General features: G+C 35.3%; 3 protein-coding genes across 9 annotated transcripts; 1 reads left to right on the top strand and 2 right to left on the bottom strand.

Annotated features, from left to right (window-relative positions):
• The first annotated feature begins 966 nt into the window (after positions 1–966).
• Positions 967–7,098, top strand: LOC142539108 (uncharacterized). 5 transcript variants are annotated; one of them, XM_075644411.1, is made up of 14 exons: positions 967–993; positions 1,276–1,440; positions 1,735–1,818; positions 1,948–2,046; positions 2,141–2,275; positions 2,398–2,466; positions 2,688–2,784; positions 2,861–2,963; positions 4,372–4,570; positions 4,890–5,003; positions 5,205–5,336; positions 5,479–5,559; positions 6,482–6,598; positions 6,706–7,097. In XM_075644411.1, the coding sequence occupies exons 3-14, from the start codon at positions 1,774–1,776 to the stop codon at positions 6,799–6,801; spliced, it is 1,287 nt and encodes a 428-aa protein (XP_075500526.1). In that variant the 5' UTR covers positions 967–993; positions 1,276–1,440; positions 1,735–1,773; the 3' UTR covers positions 6,802–7,097. The 5 variants fall into 5 exon arrangements, with proteins under 5 accessions (XP_075500526.1, XP_075500521.1, XP_075500532.1 ...); XM_075644406.1 differs by having other exon boundaries at positions 1,276–1,818; XM_075644417.1 differs by lacking the exon at positions 1,735–1,818 and having other exon boundaries at positions 972–993; positions 6,706–7,095.
• A 914-nt stretch (positions 7,099–8,012) lies between these two features.
• On the bottom strand, positions 8,013–10,115 carry LOC142539090 (phosphoglucan phosphatase LSF2, chloroplastic-like). 2 transcript variants are annotated; one of them, XM_075644389.1, is made up of 4 exons: positions 9,753–10,115; positions 8,816–8,968; positions 8,482–8,652; positions 8,013–8,383 (listed from the first exon to the last, which is right to left on the bottom strand). In XM_075644389.1, exons 1-4 carry the CDS (start codon positions 10,008–10,010, stop codon positions 8,180–8,182), a joined length of 786 nt encoding a protein of 261 aa, XP_075500504.1. In that variant the 5' UTR covers positions 10,011–10,115; the 3' UTR covers positions 8,013–8,179. The 2 variants fall into 2 exon arrangements, with proteins under 2 accessions (XP_075500504.1, XP_075500498.1); XM_075644383.1 differs by having other exon boundaries at positions 8,015–8,383; positions 8,816–9,021; positions 9,758–10,115.
• A 4,946-nt stretch (positions 10,116–15,061) lies between these two features.
• Positions 15,062–24,661, bottom strand: LOC142539075 (uncharacterized). Of its 2 annotated transcripts, none has more exons than XM_075644370.1 (12): positions 24,448–24,661; positions 23,023–23,660; positions 22,347–22,507; positions 20,196–20,256; positions 19,050–19,115; positions 18,184–18,269; positions 17,731–17,794; positions 17,012–17,215; positions 16,701–16,766; positions 16,109–16,188; positions 15,916–16,040; positions 15,062–15,396 (listed from the first exon to the last, which is right to left on the bottom strand). In XM_075644370.1, exons 1-11 carry the CDS (start codon positions 24,590–24,592, stop codon positions 15,926–15,928), a joined length of 1,686 nt encoding a protein of 561 aa, XP_075500485.1. In that variant the 5' UTR covers positions 24,593–24,661; the 3' UTR covers positions 15,062–15,396; positions 15,916–15,925. The 2 variants fall into 2 exon arrangements, with proteins under 2 accessions (XP_075500485.1, XP_075500492.1); XM_075644377.1 differs by having other exon boundaries at positions 15,062–15,164.
• Between the last annotated feature and the right edge of the window lie 400 nt (positions 24,662–25,061).

Raw genomic sequence — 25,061 nt, 5'->3', positions numbered from 1 at the left:
TTTTCGCGGTGCATTGGGTAAATCTACTAACTAATACAATAGTTTGTAGATTATATTAATAATGTAAATTGTATTATAAAATCTCATGTGATAACCTCGTCCAAAAAATTGTTGATAGGAGGATTTACCAACTCGGATATACATCAGCAGGCATTACATTTTTTTCCTTGTTAGATGCCAATGTTGTTTGGACAGGAAAGAATACATGTTCAAGTTTACTATACCTGATATTTATTAAGCATGAGATTATCAACACATTTGGTTTCCAAAACATAATTATTTTATTTTCAATTTACTCCTCATATAATATGTTCGATAAAAAAAAAATTAAAATGTGACAAAAAAATTCAAGCATAAATTTTGAAACATAAAAACAATTCCAGTATCATTCGTCATATTTTAGAATATAAAAATTAAGTTTTATACTAAAATTTACTTTTTTTGGACAGATTTAGAGTCGATATACATGGATTATCATTAAAAATTGGAAATTTCTCTCTAAAAAATGGACAAATTTTATTTTAAAATCTAAACTTCTATAAATATTATTAACCCAACACTTATAATAACTACACTAGTTTTTTTATCATATTAATTTTTTTGAAATCGAAATTTAATTATAACAAACATTATGATTAAAAATACAACATAATAAAAATGAAACTCAAATGTTTACTTCGAACAAACCAATTACTATGATATAATCACATAAACATGTATTATATAAAAAATTATATTTTATATTAAAACCTAATTTAGATTTAGTTTATATAATATTTCATAATTGCAAAACATAAGAAAACAAGAAAAAAACTTGTGTGAGACGGTCTCACGGATCATATTTTGTGGGACGAATCTCTTATTAAAGTCATCCATAAAAAAATATTATTTTTTATGTTAAAAACATTAAAAAAATAAAGATTCATAAAACCAAGTGAAAATTCGTGAATCCACAACTACCTGTTCATAAAACAATCAGCTCAAGGATCAAAGGTAAATAAACATTTCAATTCTCATTCATTCATTTTTCTTCTTCCTCCAAGATTTCTTGAATTTCAATTTCCCCATTTTCTGAGAATTCCTAAATACGATCAATGTTAATTGACAAAGCTCGAATTGAGCCGATCATTTCATGGTTCGTTACAGTTCATCCCCACGAAACCTCGGCGTTGATCTATTCTACCTCATCTTTCTTCTTTGTGAGCTTCCTTTGGTCTTGAATAGTTTACGATTGATTCTGTTGTCATGTTGCTAATTTTTAGTTTGATTATGCAGATTTTGAGTGCGTATTTTGTGGTTCTTCCATTACGCGATGAAGGGGCGATTTCATTAGGATTAGGGAATCTTCCAGGACTTTTTGTCGGGTCTTTGGTTCTCACTCTGGTTGCCGCCCCGGTTTCAACTCTTATTTTTTCATTGCCCAATCTTTCCAAAGGGAAGGTGTGAATTAATGAATTGAAAATGGAATTAGCAGGACTTGATTCAGTTTATTCAATGTTGTGATATAAAAGTTTCTGCTTTTATGTCATTTTGGATTGATGGCCTTTAAAGCTTTTTTTTTTCCATGATGCAAAATCAGAACTTGTTGCTACTACGTGTGATTTGACAGTCGAAGGGTGTTCATATTATGGGACTTTGGAATTGTTTGCTTGGTCTAGGATCTGAAATTCTTTTCTTTATTCACTATTTAAATGCGACAATTAAAATGATACTGTTCTTAACTCGAAATAATAGTTTTCGAAGTCATTCTTTTCGCTCCTTTAAAGCATTTGGATGTCAAATCTTGTATTAGGAACAGAGCAAAAACCTCCACTCAAAGTAAGTTTTTAGAAATGAAAAAAATCAATAATCTGTAACATGTAATAGTCCTTAGGTTTTATTAACTTCTTATTTCTCCATTTATCGAATTGGTTTGTTACCGACGTTTGGAAATTCTGTTTGCTTCAGGCCTTGGTCTTGATACACCGGTTTTTTAGCTTGTCTCTTGTTGTATTCTTCATTCTATGGGTTTTTTCTACTCCTGGAAGCTCACCATTCAGTTTCAAGGCAAGAGTTCAACACATTATCTAATACTTGACATTTCAGCTGTTGGGTTTTATGATATGGCTCGCGGAATCATTTTGGAGTACCTGTTTTGTAGGGAATGCTTCTGGTGAACTCGACCATAAAGGAGGAGTTGAAGGTTACAGTTACCGAAAGCATTCCAGCTAGTTCTGCTAGCTGGGAAAGACAGGGATGGTTTTACATCACTGTGAGGATTTTCTTGTTCCTCTGGGTAAATTATTACTAGCTTTTTTCGTTAAAATTGAAGTGATACAAGTTAAATTTGCTCCTCGTATATTACATATACAAGTTATCCCCCGAGACTGATTTTCCTATCTCTCTTGATTTCTGCAGGTTGCTCTGCTTAATCTCATTACTATCTCTTCAACTTGGGCAAGAATAATCGATGTGATGGATAGTGAGGTCTGTATGCTGCCAGCCATATATTTGTATCTTCTATTTAATCCAATCTAACGGTTAATTAAGTGTTAAGATAGTTATGTTCAAATATTAAGTGAAAGTTAGAGCTCTGAAAGTGTTGGCATGACTGCTATGTTTCACATAGATGCCTGGTCTTTATGCTCGTTTAATCTTGTACTATTAGGACACTTTATTTTGTACACTATTAACTCACTCGAATTCAGTCAGGTTCAAGATTGTTTGGATTTATTGGTGCTGGTGCTACGCTGGGGCAGCTGTTTGGTTCACTGTTTGCCACTGGAATGGCTTGGTTAGGCCCATGTATGTCTCATCATTGTTACTTTCTCTCATTTCTTTGTTTCCTCTCCAATTTCTTGTGACTTTAATTTGTTTTTAGATCTGCTCCTTTTTGCTGCACTTTTGTTGGAATTAGCTGCGCAGTCTTCAAAAGGAATTGACAAGCACATTTCCCAGAATCCAGAAGAGCTCATTCCCATCCGGTTATTTTTCTTTATCTTATTGTTCATTACTTATGATAAATTGAAATTATTCTCTTCAATCTAGTATTTCCCCAGTCAATCGAAAGATTTGTTACAAGCCACAATACAGTAATATTCATTTTCTCTTATATTATTAGGAGTGATATAAGTGAGGGGTACTTGTGTTCTCTTTGTTGAATGAATAACATGTCTCGTTTTTGTGGGATGTGTCATGTCACTGGGGACCCTGCTGACAAATTCCTGATTTGGTAACGGCTAAAATAATGTCTCAAAAGATTGAGCTAAAATCAAGTGTTGATGCTTAAATTCCTTGTAGTCCCTTATCATCTGTACCACTCAAACTAGATAAAAGAGTCGTGGACAAAAAAGAGGGCTTATTAATGTCTGTATCTCATCAAAGATAGTCAAAGGATTACATATTGATTTACATAAGAGGCTGAAAAATGCTGTCTTTCGTTATTTTCTAATACTACTTTTCCTGCATGCAATCAGTTTTAAGAAGTCAGTTTCCGAGGATTTCTGCAAAACAGAATATCTTATAATTACTTGCTCCACACATGCATTTGGCGAAGAACATAGATCGGAATCAATTTTTTTTCTTATATCTCGTTCTTGTATGGCTCTCCACTTGTATTATTGGGAGATTTCTTTTTGTTCTTTCATTTTTGTTCCTTCCAAGGCAACAAAAATTTCAGTCACTGAATTGAACATGTGCATATCATTTGGATGAATTTTTTATTTCTTTCATCCTCAATGCATATGGTTGGCTTTCAGCTTATTTACACTTCAACTATCTTAGATATGAATGAAGCTTCTCTTCCAAATTACACGTTGGTTTATTTTCGATAACATTAAGCTTTGTAAATTTGGTCCATTGCATTACTACAAGTCTACAAGGTAAAAACATGAAGTTTCTGAAAGAATGCCTTGAGACAGAAGTTCATGCCACTGTCTCAGTGCTCTTGATCGATATGGAAAGGCTGGTTGAATACTTACTTTTTCGGGATATGAGTGTTGATAACAAACTTAATATTGTATATCTGATTGGATATAAACTTGATACAGATTGGCCATCCCTTCATTATATAAAATGTTTAAAATAATATAAGAAGTTTCTGTTCAAGTTAATAATTTCGTATTTCTCAGACTTAAATAGGAGTTGAAATGATGTACATTTGTTTCAGTAAGTTACATTTACTGTGAAAGAGTGATTTATTTTGAAACCAATTTAGACATTCTTAATGTTGTGGAAATAAGAATCAAATAATAGGAAAAGAGAGATATTATGGTCTGGTTTAGCTGGGAGGAAAATAATATATTCAGACTATTAAAAGTTATCTTGAGTCGCAGCATCATTTTAACATCTTCGAAAGTTCTAATTCTTTGCTTTAATTGTTGTGGCTTGTAGAAATGCTGATACCGATGACATGAGTGAGAACAGAGATCAAAGCGAACCTAATTTTAAAGCTTCATCCAATTCTGCGGAAAGACCTCAAATCTGGCCTATATTAGAGGGACTTCAACTTATATTATCATCATCTTATTTATTACAAGTTGCATTATTCCTGTGGCTAAGTGCAGTAGTCTCATCTTTCTTCTATTTCCAGGTGAGGAAACAATGACTTTGGACATTTTATATTTGTTTTGGCATGGTCTTTGAGAGGTTTCTATATTTTGTATGGTTCAAATATATCACACATTTAACCAAAATAACTGGAGCCTCCTTTTCAGATTTCATGTGGCATGTCCAGTAATTAAGTGTTTCTTAGTATGAAGTGAATTCGGTTTTTCCTGGTTATGTGAATATATATTCGCATCTTCAAGTATTCTAATTACTATAAATTGTGAAAGATACAAAATTGAGTTGTCATTCCAGTTACTGATATCTGTGTTGGTTACTTATTTAGACTTCTTATGTGACTGCAGAAAGTAACTGTCATTGCCAGTGCCGTGACGACTCCTGTTGGTAGGAGGCGATTGTTAGCACAAATCAATAGCTTCATTGCAGTTTTTATCCTTGCTGGGCAACTTACTTTAACGGTGTGGATAGATTCAGAATTTAATGTTTTTGGGCATAAGAATGTTCGTAGTAGCTGAAACCCTATGCATCTTATTTCCAGACTCATATTGAGATGGATTTATACTGGAACTTTCGCTCTATTTTACTCAACTCCTTCCGTGTTATTTGCTTTCATTTGTCCACTTAAGGTCTTTGAGTATATTTGCTTGTATCTGTTACAGGGCCGCATCCTTACTGTTGCTGGGGTCACCACAGCTATTTGTTCTTCACCAGTTGTTGGCTTCATGAATCTAATTGCTTTAGCTGTGTGGCCATCATGGATTGCAGTTGCCATCTCTGAAACCTCACGGAAGGTTGCTTTACATTTTTTCATTCAAATATTTCCAGCTGACCAGTAAAAAAAGTGTTTGAATCCTTAACTTAGTTTTGTTCTCATGTAATAAGAGGCAAGCGGATTGAAGTAACTGTTTCATGCAAATTAAACTTTTGCTTCAGGTGGTTACATATGTTGTTACTAGGCCGGGAAGGGAGCTTCTTTTTACAGTTGTTTCACAGGATGAGAAGTATAAGGCGAAGGTGGGGAAAAAATTTACCGTTCTTATTTTTTTGACTACATTTTTATTCATGGTAAAAACTGCTACGGATTGCAGTGCATAGAAATTAAATGAATGAAGGTAATTCAGTAATTGGTAACACAAAAATGATTTACGGCTATCAAGATCATTCCCCATCCTCAAAACTTGAAGAGCATATGCTCCTTTCTCATTGAGCACATGCTCTTTTGTAATTCAAATCCTTTAAATCAAATAGTTATTCAAATGCCATGTTTCAACCTCTGTGTAACAGATGTTAATGAGAATACTTGCTGCTTATACCATCGTTAGTAGAAGCCCACAAGGCATGCACCTAGATTCAAGGCTCAATCCTGTGTCTTGAGACAAATATGAGACACAACCCTTCGATGAAACATGTCTTAACCATGATGCAATCCTTGGTCTGCCGTGTGTTAAGCATATAGCTGAACATTGGGACAGGGAAAAAAAACGGAAATGCAAGACAATAATAGTATTCAGTCTTGGCTCATATACAAATGATTTGTTCTATTTCCATTTAATAGATTCCAAAATATATTTTGGATTGTATGTGATGATGTTTTTTCAAGTCGTTAGATAAGTGCAAATTGGGCATAGGTTGTGATATCCATCTGTGTTAGTGTGCCATGGCTTCTATTAACTTTTACTTACAAAAATTAAACAATCCACCCCAAGGAAAGCTCCAAACAAATTTAAAACTGTGATGTTTACTCCGATATCAATTTTCTGATTGAGTGTAACCTTGTTCTCATCTCTTACTATCTGTCTATTTCATTATCACAAAAGTGCAATTCAAATATTTAAAACTCAATTCCCACGTTTCATTTCTATCTTGTATATCTGTTATCCATATGTAGTGGACAGATATGTTTGATACATAAGTCACGGTGAACATGAAATTATAGGTATGCATTGATGTGATTGTTCAAAGGCTGGGAGATGCCACTGCTGCTGGGATGTATAAGCTGCTTTTCACAACACTACATGGCAAAGTCTCCACCGTCTCTCTCTATGCATTGCCTGTATGTATAGGTTTATACGTCAATTTATAACTACTTATAAATTGCATGGCCCTTCTAATTTTTCAAGTTAGAAAAGATTTCATGCTTACTTATGCCTCTTTTATTAGGCGTGTTGTATATGGATAGTGACAGCATACCACTTGGGGCGCCAGCAAACAAGACTAGCTAAATACAGGGCGTCTCCACCACCAGAACCATCATAAAGATTATGTTTGTAGATTTCTTGATCAAGTAAAAATTCCTCAAAAGAGGAGATTGCTGCAAAAAATTTCAACTGCTGAACTTGGGCAGGGCTACTAGTTCATGTTGTAAACTGCACAGAATATTATGATAATTGAAGTCAAAGTTAGAGCGTTCCCATAAATAGTATCATTCCATTTCATGGAAGATTCTTCTTGTTTGTCGTCCACACACACACACACACAAATCAAAACTTCAAAAGGTTGTTTTAACAACCCCTCGGTTAAACTTTTGCAACCAGTTTTTGGCTGGAGTTGATATAGTATATCGATTTTTGTTTTACAGTATATCATTTTCAAAATGCTTGGTTTGTCCTAAAGAATATGAATTATGAGCAACGCCTGAATGCCTTAAGACACTCTCTCATATGACAGTCTCAGATGAACCGACGAAGTCGCCCATTGTTCGTTTTCAAAGTGGCAAAGCATGTGCTAACCATAGCAGTCTTCAAATTCAAGTACACTTTAATAAATGCCTCCAGTTGTCGAAGCAAAGAAGGTAAATCCCACAACAATTTGCTGTGATAATAATTTATTATGGTCCTGGCCTACCAGATCATGGATATTGTTAGGACGGTGAACGGACCGATCGACCCTAAGATCTTTAGATTTATTGGACTCTCTTTCTTATTTGCCTATTTGCAAACTTTAAGAAAGAACTCATGAACTAAGGACAACCCATTTGAGGATTGAATCAATTTGAAAATAATATTCAAGCTGTCATTTTATTCAAAGTTACTCCCTCTAAACAAAAAATGATTGTTCCTAACTTGACAGCAGAGATTATCTTGACCATCATCTCACATGGGATACTGACGTGTTATCTTTTTATTAGGAAAAAATAAAATAAAAATCCGCACTCTCTCCTAACCTAATCATTATCTGACATGGAAATAATGATGAACCATCTTTTATTTGAAAAATAAATATACCCACTCTTCGTCAATCAATAGATAGAGTTCTATCCCCTTGTGCCAGCCATGTGCACAGTACCGTTTCCCAGTATCAGTGCTCGTTTGCCGAACCATTTTGCTGTTTCTTTGAACCCATATGGATACCAGCATTATAAAGAAAGCTTTTAGAACCTTACAAAGTCATGTAGATAGTTCTTTGTTGGGATTGAGCATAATCTTTGCTTTTCATAGCACATTCTATGATCTCTAACCAACATGTATTGTAAAGAGACAAATTTAGGTGAAATGTAATTAATATGGCTAAACTGCTGGTATCCGTACAACTGAAATTCTTTAAACATTAAAATACAACTAAGGTTGTTCCATCCGGTATTGTACCGAAATCTTGAATGGATACCAAGCTTACAGAAAAAGTTTCGCCAAAGTAGTCAAGTTTCACGAAGGGCACGCACACGGTTTTGGATTAGCTTTCTTTCCCAGTCTGCTATATCTTCAAATGCAAATTCTGGCAAACTCTCAAAGGGTTCCTTCGAAGGATCATTTTTAGCCAAATCATATGTTGCTCCACGAATAGCTCTTTTCTTTGGTCCACAAGGTCTCTTCGAGGTAAGTGTATCATAAGCTGTATTCAACTGCACAAAAATATACCATCTTCACACAACAATGATTTTTCACGAGCTTGAATGATTTCTACACTGCAAAAAGAAGAATATTAACAGACGTGTCTCACATTCATATCGCAGAACCAATACATGTAAGCAATGACAACAGCTGGTGCCCTCCCCAAACCAGCAGTACAGTGTACATATACTCTGCCGTTTTCTTCTGAAATCGCCCACTCCAACAAGGAAACGGCTTTGGGTAATCCAAGTCTCAATGATTCTGGATCAAAATCTTTTGCCTGCAAATATAATATGAGTTGCTTTAGTTAATCTCTAAAATAAAACTAATTCCATTTCAATATGACAGATTCTGATTCCTAGACATAAATTTAACAATTAAAGAACATATGATAGAAAACTCATGTCAAGTGCATATGATAACAACAAAAAAGATTAGCTTACAGGCCTTCTCATGTGACGAATTCCAAGTTTCGTGCTTCGTTCTATGATAGATTGCAGGTCAATTCCCCAGTACTCAATGTCTCCGTCTTGTTGCAAGTTGAGAATGTATCCCACCTTTTGTTCTTCTTTCAAATGATCGATGTCCTCAGCTTTCTGAGGTTGTGACCCGACGATAACATCATCAGTTATCAATGTATAGTTCATGCCTGATGGTATACTTCTTGTCAGATACCATGCCAAACCTCAATATTACAAATATTAGCACAACTAAATCCCATTACATTCTAACAACTGGCAGTTGCCATAAACTGCACCAGATGCAGAACCTTGCAAAAAAATGTGCTCTCGAGTTTCTTTTTCATAGACATGAGAAATATAAACAATCAAAATCTTCCCACGTGATACAGTGATTTAAAAGGTAATTATCTATCAAATCATTATTCGAAAGCTGGGCTGCTTAAGGTTTCAAACTTTAAGTTGGAGGAAAATATTCTTTACAAATTGAAGTTAACAACCCCTACTCCAAAATGTTTGATATGCCTGATTGATGCATATATTTCGGCATTTTTTCTTCATACTTCCCATGAGATAAAAGGGTAAACTAATCTCATTCCATAAAATCGATAAATTCATGAATACGTAGATATTACTGTTGATTCAAGATTTCATAAATGGATATCCAAAAAGCTTCAATAATGAACATACATTGTTTAAGCTTCTTTCACTTAAAGTTCAGTTACCAAATCTTATTTTCACATCCCTACAAGCGCAATTTACTCCCCAAGAGAGCATTTTATAGAACTTCAAGAACATCGCAGAGCACAAAATATCTGAACTTCAGAAAATAAAGTCACAATCCCAGTAAAGATTTTTCACATCCCAATAAAAATAAATTCATGGACTTAATAAATAGTTAAGCAAGCAAAAAAAAGAAAACCTGACCAAGATCATGATGATATTCATATGGGTTCCTCATCATTCTCATCATGGCCGTATTATATTCCTCCATTTTGTTCTTAGAGGTGATTCTTGGCACCATTCGGCTTGGTTGATTTGATTCAGTTTCATTCCCGGAAAATTTACAAAACATACAGGGAAATTTGATGAAACATGATGTAAATTTCGACTTGTTCTTGTTGGAAGTGATTTGTAATGGAGGTCTGGAGAACAAACAGGTATTGATTACACCTGCCATTGATGTATGATCTTCTGATGCCTTTCTGTGTAGCTTTTCAATGTTCTCGAATTTCTTCTTACTCGTGCATCATCAACTGTTCCACTTTTGGTCCCAATTTTTTTTTTCCTCGTATTACTTGAAAGGCCATGTTCAACCCATAAATCTATTTTGGTGTAATTTAGTGCAGTTTCTGCACTAAATATAACATTCATCTTCGACCGATTTACTTAAATTTTTTACACTAAAAAGTATATTCTTAGAATCTTGTAACGGCCCAGATTCGACGACTGTCCTCACTGTATCAAGACGAGTCTTTCCAGCGTGCTTATGTCCTCACTCACACGCACCTCGAGAAACTTCCCAGGAGGTCACCTATCCCAAAATTTTCCCAAGTCAAGTACGCTTAACTTTGGAGTTCTTATGTGATGAGCTACCGAAAAGAAGATGCACCTTCGTGATATGAGTAGTACAAATCAAATCTTTTAAGCCCTCTTCAACTGTACAGTCCATTACATTGAACAGTCTCGGAATCCCTCTCATTCCGGTGTGGGATCGGTTCATTCATGTTCCCTCCACCTAGAAGCCTGCTAGGAGCCGCTCATTGTCCGTGCAACTGATGGCACCGGCGATCACCCCCCGCCCTCTTCGGCCCCGGGCCTCACATGCCCACCAGCTTCCGCTTGGTTCGTCCCCGAACCACACCGTACTAAGAGAAGTCGGCTCTGATACCACTTGTAACGGCCCAGATTCGACGACTGTCCTCACTGTATCAAGACGAGTCTTTCCAGCGTGCTTATGTCCTCACTCACACGCACCCTGAGAAACTTCCCAGGAGGTCACCCATCCCAATTGCAAAGGTCCTAGAACTCCTTGCTTGAAAAATTTGCGGAAAATTAAAAATTTTCTTTTTAAAAATAAATGGAGTGCCTCATTCATAAAATCAACTGATAACTCAAGTTCAATGTTTAAAATATAGCGGCGGAAGAAAATAAAGTTTGCCGAAAATAACAATTTAAAAATATTCAACAGCTGATAAAATGTCTGAGCATAAAAAGTGGCAAATGCTGAAACTGAGGTCCTCGGGTGCCACTACTGCCGACCCAAGCTGGCTCACTGGTCCCCGCCCTCGGCCCTGGCCTCATCAGTACCTACAACAATCAAGTCTAGTGAGCCTAAAGACTCAGCATGCAAATATCGTAGGTAACGAGTAAATACTGAAGTAAAATGTGCATGAGATAAAATATCATGTCATGAGGCATACTGAAAATAACTTGTACTGAGCAATTATAATACGTGCATAACTGAACTGAAAATCATAGTGAAAATGTTTGCTCCTTGGAGCCCTGTACTGAAATAACTGATAAAAATTTTCTGTTGAGATTATGGTCTACGCCTGTGGCCCCTGCACTGAACTGAACTGATCGGTAACTGGCTACCGGGGAGTATCAAACTGAACTGAGCTGGCCGGTCACTGGCGACCGGGTGGTACCAAACTGAACTGATCGATCACTGGCGACCGTATAAAATAATGCTCCCATAATAGTGAATTGACCACGAGCCATATCGCATAAATCTCAAAAATAAGTATTTTCTATTTTCATTCACGTAATATAATTAATTGGCATAATGAAAAATCCCGTAATTTTACCAACTGGATTGGGTTGGATCGTCCCCAGGCTCGCTGCAACCTAACTGTCATGAAGAATATGCAATAGCTTAAACTTGCCCAACTATGCAAATTTACGTTTGAAAATGCGACAATTACGTCTACCGACTTCGTATTTAATCATGACTCCGAACCAACCCGAACCAACACTGAACCGACGTATAATCATGATTAAAATACGTTTAAAATTATGAACTAATGCTCCTAAAATGATGAGGGTCGAAATCTAGGTGAAATGGAGGCCAAAACATGAGACGCTCTTTCGAGAGTCAATTTGGCACATCGCACCGTAAATTCTCGTACGACCTCAAAAATGATCCGAATCACAAACGGTCAAAAACACGACCTTCCCAACTCAAAGGGGCACTGTCCAGTCCAAGGCTATAGGCTAAAAGCCAACCGAGAACTCGAACGAGCCACCGAACCGACACAGCAACTTGCTGTAAAATTCCAGCAACTGTACCATTGCGTGACTTGTGTTGTTTTCGAGACTACCGGCCATTGGAGGCATGAACCACCGACCAGAGACTCTTACAAACATCCCAAGGAGTGATTTGAACCATGGCTAAGGGCTCTAGGCCAGCCACAATCCGCGTCACACCATAACTCAACCGAAACTCCAACCGAGAACCAACGTGCATGCGTGTGTAGTGTTTTGCTTTGATCGATGTCTTGCGTCGTTCCAGTGGCCATTTGATTGACCATGGCATGATCTAGACATCTAAGAGCATGGTATGAACCGTGGCTATGGGCCATAGGCCAACCAAGATCCATACCAAGCAACCCAAAACCGAAATGCATATGCTGAAATTTGAAGGGGCCGAAGGGACATGGGGCTGTTGTGATGTTTTTATTAAAACCGATGAGCCATGGGCCAAGCCACCAAAAGGACGACTTAGTCACGTCTTAGACATGCTAGGGGAGTGATCTAACCATGGCTATAGGCCCTTGGGGCAGCCAAGATCAGATCCTTCCTCCTTGCCATCAAAACTGAATTTCGAAACTCATAATGGACCAAATGAGAGGTTGCTGTCCATTTCTGAATTTCCAGCAACCAGGGGCTTGAACGAACGAACAAATCTGATCCTAATGCATCCTATTACGTGTATAGATGTCGCCTTGGGAGCCTGGAGTCGAACCATCCACCTGAATATACACAAACAAGCACAACCGTGAAGAGCATTATGAAGGGGCCGAAATCTGCACTTTGTATTTTTCTGAAAATTCTTGATATATTTCGGTTATGCTATAAAATGATGATCATGTAACGTTAAAAATATGATAATAGGACTTGATTGAGGTTTTGAAAGGATCTAGACATGCCTTGGTTATCGTTTGAAATAGAAACGAAAAGAAGAGACGAGACGGCGCGGAGGAGACGGAGTTGCTTGCTTCTCTACCTTTCTTGGCTCTCGATTTTTCTTGCCTTTCTCCCTAGCTATGGCTCACGATTTTCTAATCTGAATACACTCTAAATTTCGAAAAGGAGAGGGGAGAAATGATGGTTATGAAGGTGAGGAGAAGGGTGCACTATAATAGGATCATATCAAGACTAAGTCTTCTCATTTGAATTTTGAATTCTAGTTTGATATCAATTGATTTGTTGGTGCTTGCTAGGTGTAGTGGCCGATTATTTCCATCCTAATCTAGACTAGGATCATGCTAATTAATTAATAAATGGAGGTTGATAGATAATTGGAATTATTAGCATGCTAAAAGATGGCAAAGAATTGGTCAAGGGTGAGTTGGCAAATGAGTTGATCAAAAATCTAAGGGGGGCCGAAATTTAAAAAAAAAAGTTAGGGGAGATGTTGATTATCTAGTCAACTAATAATCCTTAAAAGCCTTACTAATCCTTTAATTAATTTAGTGAGCTAATCCCTTAATTAAGCAACTTAAATGGGCTTATTTCTTAATCACCTCAAGCAACTTAAATTAAATCCTCACACCTTCTTTTTAACTTAAATGAACTTACTTGCTAGTTAAATTAACTTCTGGAAATATTTCTCAAATCTTAAATTCTATCTCAAAACTGCAACTCCAGTCCGGCCTCAATGAAATAACTGAAATGCTAAAAATCAAACTACTGAACTGAAAAAAATAAATAATTAACTTCAAAGAAATGCATTTAAAATAATCATGCAATGAAGTCAATTAATTTTTAAAAATCTAGAATTATGCATGGCTTATACGTCTACTGATTTACGGGTTCTACAAATCTTCTCAAAATATTCTTTTTAATTTGATTTATTTAATTATTTTAAATATATTATTGAATATATTATTATTTAAAAATATCTAATTATTAAAATAATATGTTATTATTATATAAATAATATTTATAATTTTTAATATTAATATTTATAATTAAAAAAAAACAAAAAAATTAAAAAAAAAATGGAGCTCGAGGAAATGGAGCTGCCTTGCACCAAAATGTTGGAGATGCTTTAAGTTTCTAAGAATATACGATTCTAAAAAGTATATGATTGGTCCCAAAAATTTCATTTCTTTTTGTTTTGAAATTAAGTTTTTGAATCTAAAAAGTGTATGATTGGGCCGATGACTTACAGTGACATAAATTTGCAGGTTCGACTCATTTATGACAACCAGCTTCATAATAAAACACTAGTAAAATATGTATACATATTATATATATTATTATTATTTTTAATTTCATCAAATAATATTACAAAATTAACTAAAATTATTTTCAATTTAGAAAAATTGTTCGATTTAAAAAAAATTGTTTAAATTTTTTTCTATCTAAAATACGGAGTTACTTGAATAAGTTTTTAGTAATGTAAGAAAGATAATTATGAAATTAAATATTTTGGTTTCCTCATGTAATTTATTCTAATAGTCTCACACTTAATAATACAATATAGATATTAAAAATATTTAAAGCAAAATATGAAATTTTGAATTTTCAAATGAAAAATTTCTCTTTTCTTCCCGTGTTTTTGTTTGAAAAATTAATTGAACAGAATATTTTAAATATTATTAAGTACAAACCACCAATACATTTTAATTGGGCTGGTAATTTATTGGATGTTATTAGGCAAAGAGGCCTGTGATTCCTTTGTTTTCCGATTACATGGGTTCGTTGTGGATTCACACACAAGCATCTCCTCTGCATGAAATATTCATGCCAATGCACCATAGATGAAGTGGTGATCCCATTTTGAATGTACAGAATATGGATGTGATGTGAAAACAAAATCAAAATAGTTTAATTTAGACCAAATTATGTGATTTTAAAATGTGAACTTTAATAAAAACTTGTATATTGAATCAGTGTATGAAACGGAACCGGGACAAATGGCACAAACAAGCCCTTGAAGTTATTACATACACGTCTATAATGTAGAGCTTCTGCACCGCCTCTCAACTGATCTAACAAAAATAAATAAAAATACATTTTCCACGTGAATGCTTCTGAATCTTTGACATATAAATATGCTCTGTATCTCAGTGGTTTCTTCTTAGCATATTTGAGTAAATTGCTCAAATTACTGCCAAAAAACTAAGTCACCATGTTAAGTAGACTTTATGTCAATTCTATAACATCAATGCAGCTCTGATAGTTTGATACTAGTCATTTATAATGCTGCCTATTTTGCAGAAATGGACAAGGAAGCCGATGGAAGTATCTGGCTTGTACAGACTGAAACAAAGACCAGGACATGAGCCGAGAACTTGAAGTACCAGACACAGTTCTGTGATTTTGGGTTACAAAAACTGCGAGATCGAAATCGTTAGATGAGGGCAGATGCATAATTTACAGGAAGTAAATGAAGGCTCCAAGTTCAGGTAAAAATGGAAGTTATAGATCCATGTTGTGGCTGAAAATAAATAAAATTAAAAATTAAATTTGAAGCAACATAAATTCCATATGCAGTCGATTGAAAATGAAAGACTAATATCATGGCTTTGGATCAAATTTAGGTATACTGACGATTACCAAAGGGAGTTACAGAACTTTGGAAGAACACTCCTGCTTTTTTCATTAAAAGCTAACACACAATCTCAAGGAATGGCAAAATAAAGCTCAAATGTTCAAACAAGAAATGAGAGACAATTATTGACAGCTTTGTAAATTACATGCATTTTCTATTCACACATTTTCTGAATTCACCAAGCAAAAGCAGTTAACACACATCATAGGGCTTTTCATGGGTGGCAAAAGATTTTGCACATCTTGTTTGAACCACATACATGCCAAACAAACCAAAAACAACTGAAAGGTTTTGCACATACCCATCATCCACTACTTGTATCCAACTTGTAACAGCAAATGCCTATAGCTACGGCCTCGTATACTGCGCTGCCAGTGGTACTGGAACTTATTCTTGAAGCTCAGGCTCATGCGTTCTTGAACCATCCTGCAGCACTTACCCAATGTCAGTACACAGTTCCCTTCACCTTCTTAACTAATTTCAACATTTCTTACCATCTAACAAGGCATCTCTCAATACCACGGGAAACTGGACGAATGAAGGATGGATCTCGCTGGGCGTACAGTAAACCGACCTAAGAACAGAAAAATTCCATTAACTTCTGTCAAACAGCTTGAATTGAATCAAGCGTATTATTTCTGTATAAACGAGTCCAATATAAGGATCAGTATCCACAATTTATTTTCACAGTCTCCATTTCCCCTTTCTCAACGCTGCTTTTGCAAATTTACCTCATTCAATCTTTCTGTATTTTTTTCTTTTTTCTAATTTTCAGCAAAAAAAGTCTTAAGAGTGCAGGAAGTTTGAGAGAGAGCACTAGAAAGTAACAACCTATGGTTTTCTGCATTGTTGATAAACAATATACAGGAACATATGTCAGGCAACAGGTTTTAGCTGTTGGCGAACGACTTTTATACGCTAACATATAAAGCTGACAAATATATCTTCATTAATCCTAAACAAAAAAAAGAATTTCTGCAACACAGGAAAAAGGCCATTAATCAGCCAAACCTACAAGCACAAGAGTAAGAAGAGTAGAAGACGGTGTACTGCCTACGCAAAGGTAAATCAATCGACCTACAGTACCTCCAGCATCGCAACAGCAGAGGGATCATCAAATATCTCAAGGCTGCAATCTGCAAGATAGTTAACCTGCATTTGTGAAGAAAAATTTTCAAACGGAAAGAAAAGATAAATCTAATTGAACCAAGTTGATGTCCAGTTCTTTAAAAGCTAGCACTGACTGAAGAAGGTTTTGTGATTGAGTCAATGCTTATATGGATGCAGTAACTATTTAACATCCCATGGAAATGCAAAATATCAAATGCAAAAAAATTGCAATATGTAATTTCATAGTTGAAAGCAAGCAGCATCACAAATTCAAAAGATTTAAATACCCCAAACTCTGCATTAACTAGAGATTGAACAAAGTCCATCAACTGAACTTTGGCCCATGAACTGAGATTTCCAGTTTTGGGGGGATGCCTCCATGGTGCACCAAATCGCAATTTATCTTTTGGGATTTTTCCACTTTGTGCATCAACAGCAAACTTTTCCAGGTGCAGCAAAGCTTTATGCATTGCAGGATTAACCACATTTACCTGTAATACACAAGTTAGGTTGGCAGAAAAAGACACAAAAAATCCAGTAAAAATTTATTTTACAATTAAAAATTTATTTTACAATACATTTTCATTTTTTTCCCACCTTCTAACAAATTCTTCACAATTTTCTTCATAAAATAAAAGAATTACTGACAGATGAGTCAAGAAAACATATATTTGGTGTTCGTGAAAATTTTGAAAATTGAGGGAATGAGAGTATTTTACCATAAGTATATCTAATCATAGTGACACCCAAGAATTACCATAACAATGTAACCACCCAGTGTATATTTTCTTATTTTATGTTTCATTTATTCATAATTTGTAGCAATTAGTATCACAGAGAAATAGAGAAGAGCCCCACATAGAAATTGATATAAGAAAATCATATCCAGGTAGAGGCAAGCAACATTGCAATACTCAAAAAAAAGATGAAAAATTAACACAACGAGAATCAAAAGAAGAAAAAAAGAAAAAAATGGAAATAAAAATTATGTTTATTAGGTATCCACCTGTAAATAAGCCAAATATACATCCACGAGGTCTTCAAATGTGCTTCCCTTGTCACTCATCAGCCTGTCATTAAAAGAGTATACTCATTTGCCATGACATGTAAAAGGTAAAATGTTATCAGCAACTGTGTGCACAAAAAGTAGAAATTGTCTTCTATAATTTTCAAGATTTCAGGAAAGATTCGTTCAATATTCAACCACTAGTTTAATAACATCTCAAACCTCAATAGACATTCTAGAAAACCCGAATCAGAGCCATTATAGCAATCCCTCGGATGATTTAGCAAACAAAAAGGCCACAACAAAGATTATCTTTCAGACAAAATCAAGGGTGACAGAAAACAACATGATGAGGTAATCGGATAGTGAAGAAAAGGCAGTAGACGAGGGAACTCAAAAGAAGACATCCACAGAGGGGGGGGAGAGAGCATAAGATCCATCGACAATACTTACGTATGGTAGTAATCGGATAGCTTGAGCGCATAAACCTCAAAAAGATGCCGTGGATGTGTCCCGAGTACCTCAACAACTAAATCCAACTGTAAGTTGAATAAGAAATGTAAATATATATACGCCAGCCCAAATCACTGGTAAATATGTCAGGGCCTATGCAGCATGGATTTGTGATTGTGCTGGGGTGTAAAGTGTATGTATGGTAGCCAGTTGGGCATCATTGACGAATATGTTTGCACATTTCAACTGTTTAAGGCTTGCCCAAATTTAAGGCTGTTGAAGGTCTGCATCTAAGGCCTGGTTTGGTTCATGGATAAAGGAACTAATATATCATATTGACAAAAGTCAAGAATGGTATCTGCATACAATCAACCAAATCAATTTGTATCTTCTTTCTAAATATAATTAATGGGGCGAAAATTGACGTTTCCGCTTTCTCCAGCAACTATCCAAATTTTTTTTCAAGATTTTACCCTAATAAGCTACTCAAGTAAAAAATACCTAGATGCTACATAGTTCTGGTGCCTTCATGATTTTACAGTCTGGTTGTTTATGTTAAGAAACTAGTACTAGTACTTGCAAACCATTTCGATTAAATTTCTTACTACAGAAACAAAACCACTTGCTAAAACTAAGTAGTCCAAAAGTTCTATTTTTATATGAAATGACTTAACTCTTCAAACACGAGATAAAACAATCTAAAGGAATTAATACAATTAAGCAGCTGGCCAAATAAAGGGCAGGCATCCGACAATGAGCAAGTAAAAAAGAATCTGAACTAAGATTATGGGTAATGGGACATCACTTATCATGCAATGGTACATCATATTTACTTTAAGTGTCATATATTCTTCATTGAGTTATACCTCAGACTGACTAAAATAGTCGCCGACCATATGCATTTTTGCTGCTGCTCGACTCCATTCAAATGTCTGAAATTAATGTGGGACACGCCCAAATAATTCAAATTAGACAGCTACTTTAAAAACAGTATTTACACAAAAAAAATTTAATGTTGTCAAAAAGATCCAAATAAATATCTACAGTAAAACGTATCTTAAATAAGATGCTTTGCTTTTAATTTAATACGTCACTACTCAAAATTTGTGATGTTTCCACCACCAACCCCCATAGGCCAGCAGCTACTTTGAAAGTGAAAAGGGATGATTAAAAGTCCAGTTTAACTCTCATTTAAAACCCACATATATATGAATTAAGCAACTAGAATTGGGATGAGTGACTGTTGTAACAATAGCATGTCTCATATTTTTTGTAAATAAAACCACACTCACGATTTTTCTTTCAACTTGAAGAAAACTAGTAACCTCGGGACAAAAAATATGCCAACGTACAAAGTACTCATTGCTCACTGTTGTCTAGTTAATAGTTATATCCAATCCAACTTAAAAAGTAAATATACACTGGTCACTGAAGACCTGTTACTTCAATTGGCATTGCCAAAATGAATAAAGAACTTGCAATTACTGAATACATGAGAAGTGGTACAATAATCTACTTACATCAGCCTCGAGCATTTTGAAAATATTTTCCCTAAAATTTTATTTACTCTTTTTAGCTTCGAAACCATATTAGTCTAAATAATAGAAAAATCGAGGGACATGTTTTCACCCCAATAAGCATTTTCACACTATGCCTTAAGTTTTCTACTCTTTTTCATTATGTTCATTCTGTTCATACAGGTCGTAATGTAAGTTTTCTACTCAATTTGTAGATAATTGCTTTTTTTGACATTTTAAATTCGTATTTTCTTATGCTGAAGGAATCTGCATTAAACCACGTAAGTTTTCAACTGCATCAACATGTGAATTCCCAGGTTAATTATATCATAAAACCACAGAAATGAAACAAACAAAATTTCATCAAGCCACTCAATTGATACAAAATTTTCAATCGAGCAGTTTTATTTTAGAAACCTAATATAATAGTGAGAACAAAAACAAAAACAAATAAAAAAATACAAAGAGAGAGGGGCGGGAGGAAGTGAAGGTTACCTCCCGTGAGATGAAAACATCCGGATATCCAAAATCCATAAAGGCCCGATATGAATAGTAGCTGTCAAATTATTTTACAAATCTTATTATCAAGAATGACAACAATGTACAAAGAATTTCTGGGAAGAAGGAAAAAAATCTCGATTAGACAAAAGAAATGGAATGGCAGAGTAGTCATATTCTTACATATAAATCGAAGTAGAAATTCAGTTACAATTATTAACAGATGGATGGATGGGGTTTCTCAAATTGTGGATGAAGATCCCATTCAGCATTGTTTTTGTTGAATTTCAATAGTGAAAAGAAAGAGAGCACACAAAAAAATTAAGCGAGAAGAGAGTGAAAAGAAAGTGAGAACACAAAAAAATTACATGGTTTGATCGTTAGGCATACATTTCAAATCAACGACTCAAAGTACTGCAACTCTTTCATTTTTCCCTTGGTTCAGAGCCCAATCATTAGCTCTCTTAACAAGTGAGAATATCTTGAGTAAATCAAACGATGGGAAAATCATTCCAACTAAATCACAATAAAACAAATAGCAGGTTTATCAGAATTTTGTGACTCAAACAAATCGAACTGGATTTCCAACATTATCCTGAACACAGACATGAATTGAAAATTGTCCAACTTAAAATGAAAGAGTTTTTAGAAAAACCTTGAATTCCAAACTGCACACAGCTAATCACCAGCACGTTAGCAGAAATAGAACAGAATGGCACAAGATATATTCTATCATAATATATGCCTCAAAAGTCATTTTAACACGTGAATCACATGGAATGAACATCATGCGATAAATAAAAAAGAAAAGGAACAGGTTCAATAAAACTGCTTTTGATACCAAGCTAAATTTATTGGAATGAGGTAAATGCACAACACAAAAAAATATAGATTTTGCAGCATTCAACATGAGACCAATCATTACACGAAATATCATTTCAAGAAGAAGAATCATCTTCAGAAAGGCATGAAAAATAATTGAAGACAGTGTTGGTTTAGTTTGTTACTTTGTTAGAAAGGGAAACATTACGGTGTCTTGAATTGCAAAAGTTGGAAGCTAACATCATTTATTGATGGGACACTGGCTGTTCCCTTGTTTTTGGCTTCCGAATTCTCTAGCATAAGAAAATCTGTACATATTTACCCACACATTCCTCGCCCTACATGGTTATGTCTTCAGGTAGGTAAAATTTGGTCTCTCTTTTGGGAGGAAACTTGGATGAAGGAGATACTCTTGCCTCAACCATATATTTTGCCAGTACTATCTATAGTGCTCTTATTTCTAGTTTCCTAAACAAAAAAGCCATTTCTATGACTTTGTGACATTGCACATGCCTCGGATATACTTTTCTTCAGTTCTCCACATGGTAAGAATTTTATCTCATTAACTCACGTATATTCTGTAAACTTTATTTTAGAAACCTAGAGATTTTCTACATACCTATACCTCCAAAATCTGTTAGTGAGAACCTTGGTTGTCAAGGATTATATATCTTCCTATGCATTAAAATAAAGTTTTCTTCATTAAAAAACTCAATAAAAATCAATCCTGATTTCATCCATAGGTCTGAATCATTCATTACTCTCCATAGGTCTAAACAATTTTGGAAGTTTTGAATTGAGTGTATGGTGTTTTAACGGCAATGAACAGGAAATCAAGTGTCAAACTACTGATTTAATGCCTTAAGACGCCATTATAAATTATGATCAGCATTCTGATGTAGGAAACCTATAAGCCTGGTTACATAAGACACCTTCAATTTTCTTCTTGTAGTTATTTCACCTCACACAACCAAAATCACATTTTTCCTAGAAAATGGTTCATACAGAAAGAGAATACTAAAAAATTCCAATATATTTGGTGCAGTAAGGCAGAATATATAGATTAATTATCATTCTTAATATTTCTGAATAGTAACTAACAAGCACTGGAAAGAAATTTCCCTCATTTTATTACAGCATACCACCAAAACAATCTGCATTAAAAGCACTAAAGAACTGTACAATAATATGTTCGAAGACTCTTCCTAACAGGGACGACAAAATACGGAGCACAAAAAATGTCACAAGAAAATGTATCTGATTGAGAAACCATCTAAGTGTCAAGCAATACTTCAAGTTCAAACAGCAAAGGAATAGAATAATTACCTATCAGATGATACAAAAAGAACCGGAAGACATGTCTCATTTGCACCCAAAGCTATAATTCTCCAAATCAAACTATCATGGTACATGGATCCACATATTGTTGCATCATCCATTACAACAGCATTCTTCAGAACCTCGATGTTATTTATCACCAGCTTTGGCTACTTAATTTCACAATATCCAAAAAAACGAAAGAGAGAAGAATGAGAATGAAAAGAAAGGGGCAGAGCTAACAAAGAACTATGCAACTTCACTCATAACAATCATACAAAAGTGTCACTGCTCGATGGTTTCATAATTTAGAATCCACTTAAGCACGTGAGTCTCATTTCGACCATTCATGGCAAACACCCACTTATAACAGGTGCCTAGACTCCAATAAATTGGAAGATAATACTTCGAGCATAAAAATCATATACTGACTTGCGAAGAAACCAATTATTTCTCAAGAAAATATACAATCCAATCAAATGAATCAAAGTCAAAAGACTTCTAATTCACAGTTTCATTGATACAAGGCTTTTTTAACAAATAGCATTGAAATTAACCTTTGCAGGCAATCTCCTCTTCCCTTTCTTGTTTCGTATTGGACGCAAACTTGCTTACTCAATGGAAAACACAACTGATACACCGAGTCAATTCGTGAAATCAAAATATGGAATTTTCTGCTAATTACCTGAAAATAGTCCATTTCAGCAGCTAAAGACAATAACTCCAGCAATAAACAAGGCCAATCAGTGGCTGAATTCGCTAACGACCGTGAAAACCCACCCTTACTGTTCAAATCTCGAATTGCATTCACCCTCCACTTTGCTTGAGCCTTGATAACCTCTTTCGCCAACTTCAATGCAGCCATCGCCTCCTTGTAATATGATCCCTCCTCCACATTCATGGAAGCATCAAAGTCCCCATTCATCTCGTGCTCACTAAGTCCAGCAGATAATTTAAAAACTGCAATATCCCACAAATGTGATGTAGTAACCCTGTTCTTATTTCTTACAGCCACTCTGTAATTCACAGCATCACCCTTGAGATTCAAAATTCGATTGAGGGCAGTGGTTGGACTGTGCCATTTTGTGAGAATGGTGAATATTTGCTGGGAGCTGATGGTCCCAAGCTTAATGGCCTTTTGAGTCATGGATTCCAGACAGTTTTCAAGCTGAGCCTTCATTGTTACAAGTTTAGGTGCTGGACAAATGGACCATGAGGTCCATGGAAATGATTGACCATGCTTTGGATGGTGATCTTCAACTGACTCCGCAAAGTCGATATAGCCAGTAATGTGAGGGCTTGTGTTCCATTTATCAAGCAGACCTGTCAAAGACACCAAAATGTATAATGATTAGAAGGAACAGTACCAATCAACATTAATACTATGTATTATTTCCCATGGTAGGAGGTGCCATATTTATGACCTTACAAAGTACTTGAAGTATGCAACATGGGAAATATGACAATATATCATACCGGGAATTCATTGTTCGTCCACCATTCAAGTTACACAAACACATTAGCCTTTGATCTTCTGCAATTGGTAGCCAAAATGAACAGATGGTACTATTTTATTATTATCAATTATAACTCAGTGAAATCTTCATATGACTGCTGTAATTCTCCCAAACTTCAGGAATATATGAAATTGAGTGATGAAATTCATGATTACTTTTCAAATTTTCAGATACATATTATTGATAATTTCTGTTATTCAATACCTTCATCATTATTAACCTACATTTCGTTAAGAATCATTGCTCTAACCTTGGCAGAGTTAAAAATATTCTCTAAAAGGCAGAAATTTGATTTTTATCTGTTTCTCCCGGTGTTATATCCAAAACCAAAGTTCCGCGAAGTTGAAAGAAGAAACAAGAAACAAATTAGTCATTGAAATGGCTTCAGATCAGAGTCCTCATATCACCAGACACCCCCACAAAAAACGAAAAAACTTCAGAAAACACCCATTACCAGCGCCCGGATACACCTCTCATGATTTTCACTCTCTTTCACAAAATCCCATAATAATAAAAGAAGCCCTTCTCATTCATCAAAATTCAAGTAAATAAATGTACATAGATCGATAGAGAAGGGCTTGTTTGTGACTTACGTTCCAGGATCAGAGTGGTTTTGCCGACCCCACGAGGGCCGTGAAGGATGAGGGGCTGAGGCACTCGGTGATGCTGCATGTGGTTGTTGAGGATGGTCTCCAACAGAGGTCTTGGGATGATTCGCCATGCCCTATTCCGCACCATTGATATCTACTCTGCAACTGCCCAGCTTGAAGGAGGGCAGCTGCTTAAACACTTTCCGTAAGCCCTTTCTATTAAAAAAATTCCATAATTATTTAATTTAATCAATTATCAATTATTTATATATATATATATATATATATATATATTTGATATAATGTCCACCGTGTTTTTGGGGTTTGTTTCAACCTACCCGTGCAGGCACTGCCTGCACGGGCAATGAACGGCCCGGATCACTCCACATGAGTGATCCGGGCCCACCTTCCTGTAAAAAAAAAAAAAAAGTTGGCTCGAAAAAATCCGATCCGTTAGATTAACCCCTGCAGGCAGTGCCCGCAGGGGTAGGGTCGACCGAACCGTGTTTTTGGTCTATTTACAGACACTCGAAACATCTTGAGAGAATTTAATGTCACGTGTTTGACCGGAAAGATGTTATAGAAACCGCCAAATATAACATTTCACAAAATGTTCG

This window comes from Primulina tabacum, chromosome 1 (genome assembly GCF_025594145.1).
Source record: "Primulina tabacum isolate GXHZ01 chromosome 1, ASM2559414v2, whole genome shotgun sequence".
NCBI classification, from domain to species: domain Eukaryota; kingdom Viridiplantae; phylum Streptophyta; class Magnoliopsida; order Lamiales; family Gesneriaceae; genus Primulina; species Primulina tabacum.
This window is presented reverse-complemented; position numbering and strand designations above follow the sequence as displayed.

What these genes read in the sequence shown, in the direction of transcription:
- LOC142539108 (XM_075644396.1), top strand. Translation starts at nt 1,095, where the DNA reads ATGTTAATTGACAAAGCTCGAATTGAGCCGATCATTTCATGGTTCGTT. An exon ending in CCAATCTTTCCAAAGGGAAG is followed by an intron (nt 1,441 to 1,947) that starts GTGTGAATTAAT and finishes TGTTTGCTTCAG; the next exon opens with GCCTTGGTCTTGATACACCG. An exon ending in CTGGGCAACTTACTTTAACG is followed by an intron (nt 5,004 to 5,204) that starts GTGTGGATAGAT and finishes TATCTGTTACAG; the next exon opens with GGCCGCATCCTTACTGTTGC.
- LOC142539090 (XM_075644383.1), bottom strand. Translation starts at nt 10,010, where the DNA reads ATGGCAGGTGTAATCAATACCTGTTTGTTCTCCAGACCTCCATTACAA. An exon ending in TGAATATCATCATGATCTTG is followed by an intron (nt 9,022 to 9,757) that starts GTCAGGTTTTCT and finishes GTATACCATCAG; the next exon opens with GCATGAACTATACATTGATA. An exon ending in TTCGTCACATGAGAAGGCCT is followed by an intron (nt 8,653 to 8,815) that starts GTAAGCTAATCT and finishes TTATATTTGCAG; the next exon opens with GCAAAAGATTTTGATCCAGA.
- LOC142539075 (XM_075644370.1), bottom strand. Translation starts at nt 24,592, where the DNA reads ATGGTGCGGAATAGGGCATGGCGAATCATCCCAAGACCTCTGTTGGAG. An exon ending in ATGTTTTCATCTCACGGGAG is followed by an intron (nt 19,116 to 20,195) that starts GTAACCTTCACT and finishes CATTAATTTCAG; the next exon opens with ACATTTGAATGGAGTCGAGC. An exon ending in ACTATTTTAGTCAGTCTGAG is followed by an intron (nt 18,270 to 19,049) that starts GTATAACTCAAT and finishes TTCAACTTACAG; the next exon opens with TTGGATTTAGTTGTTGAGGT.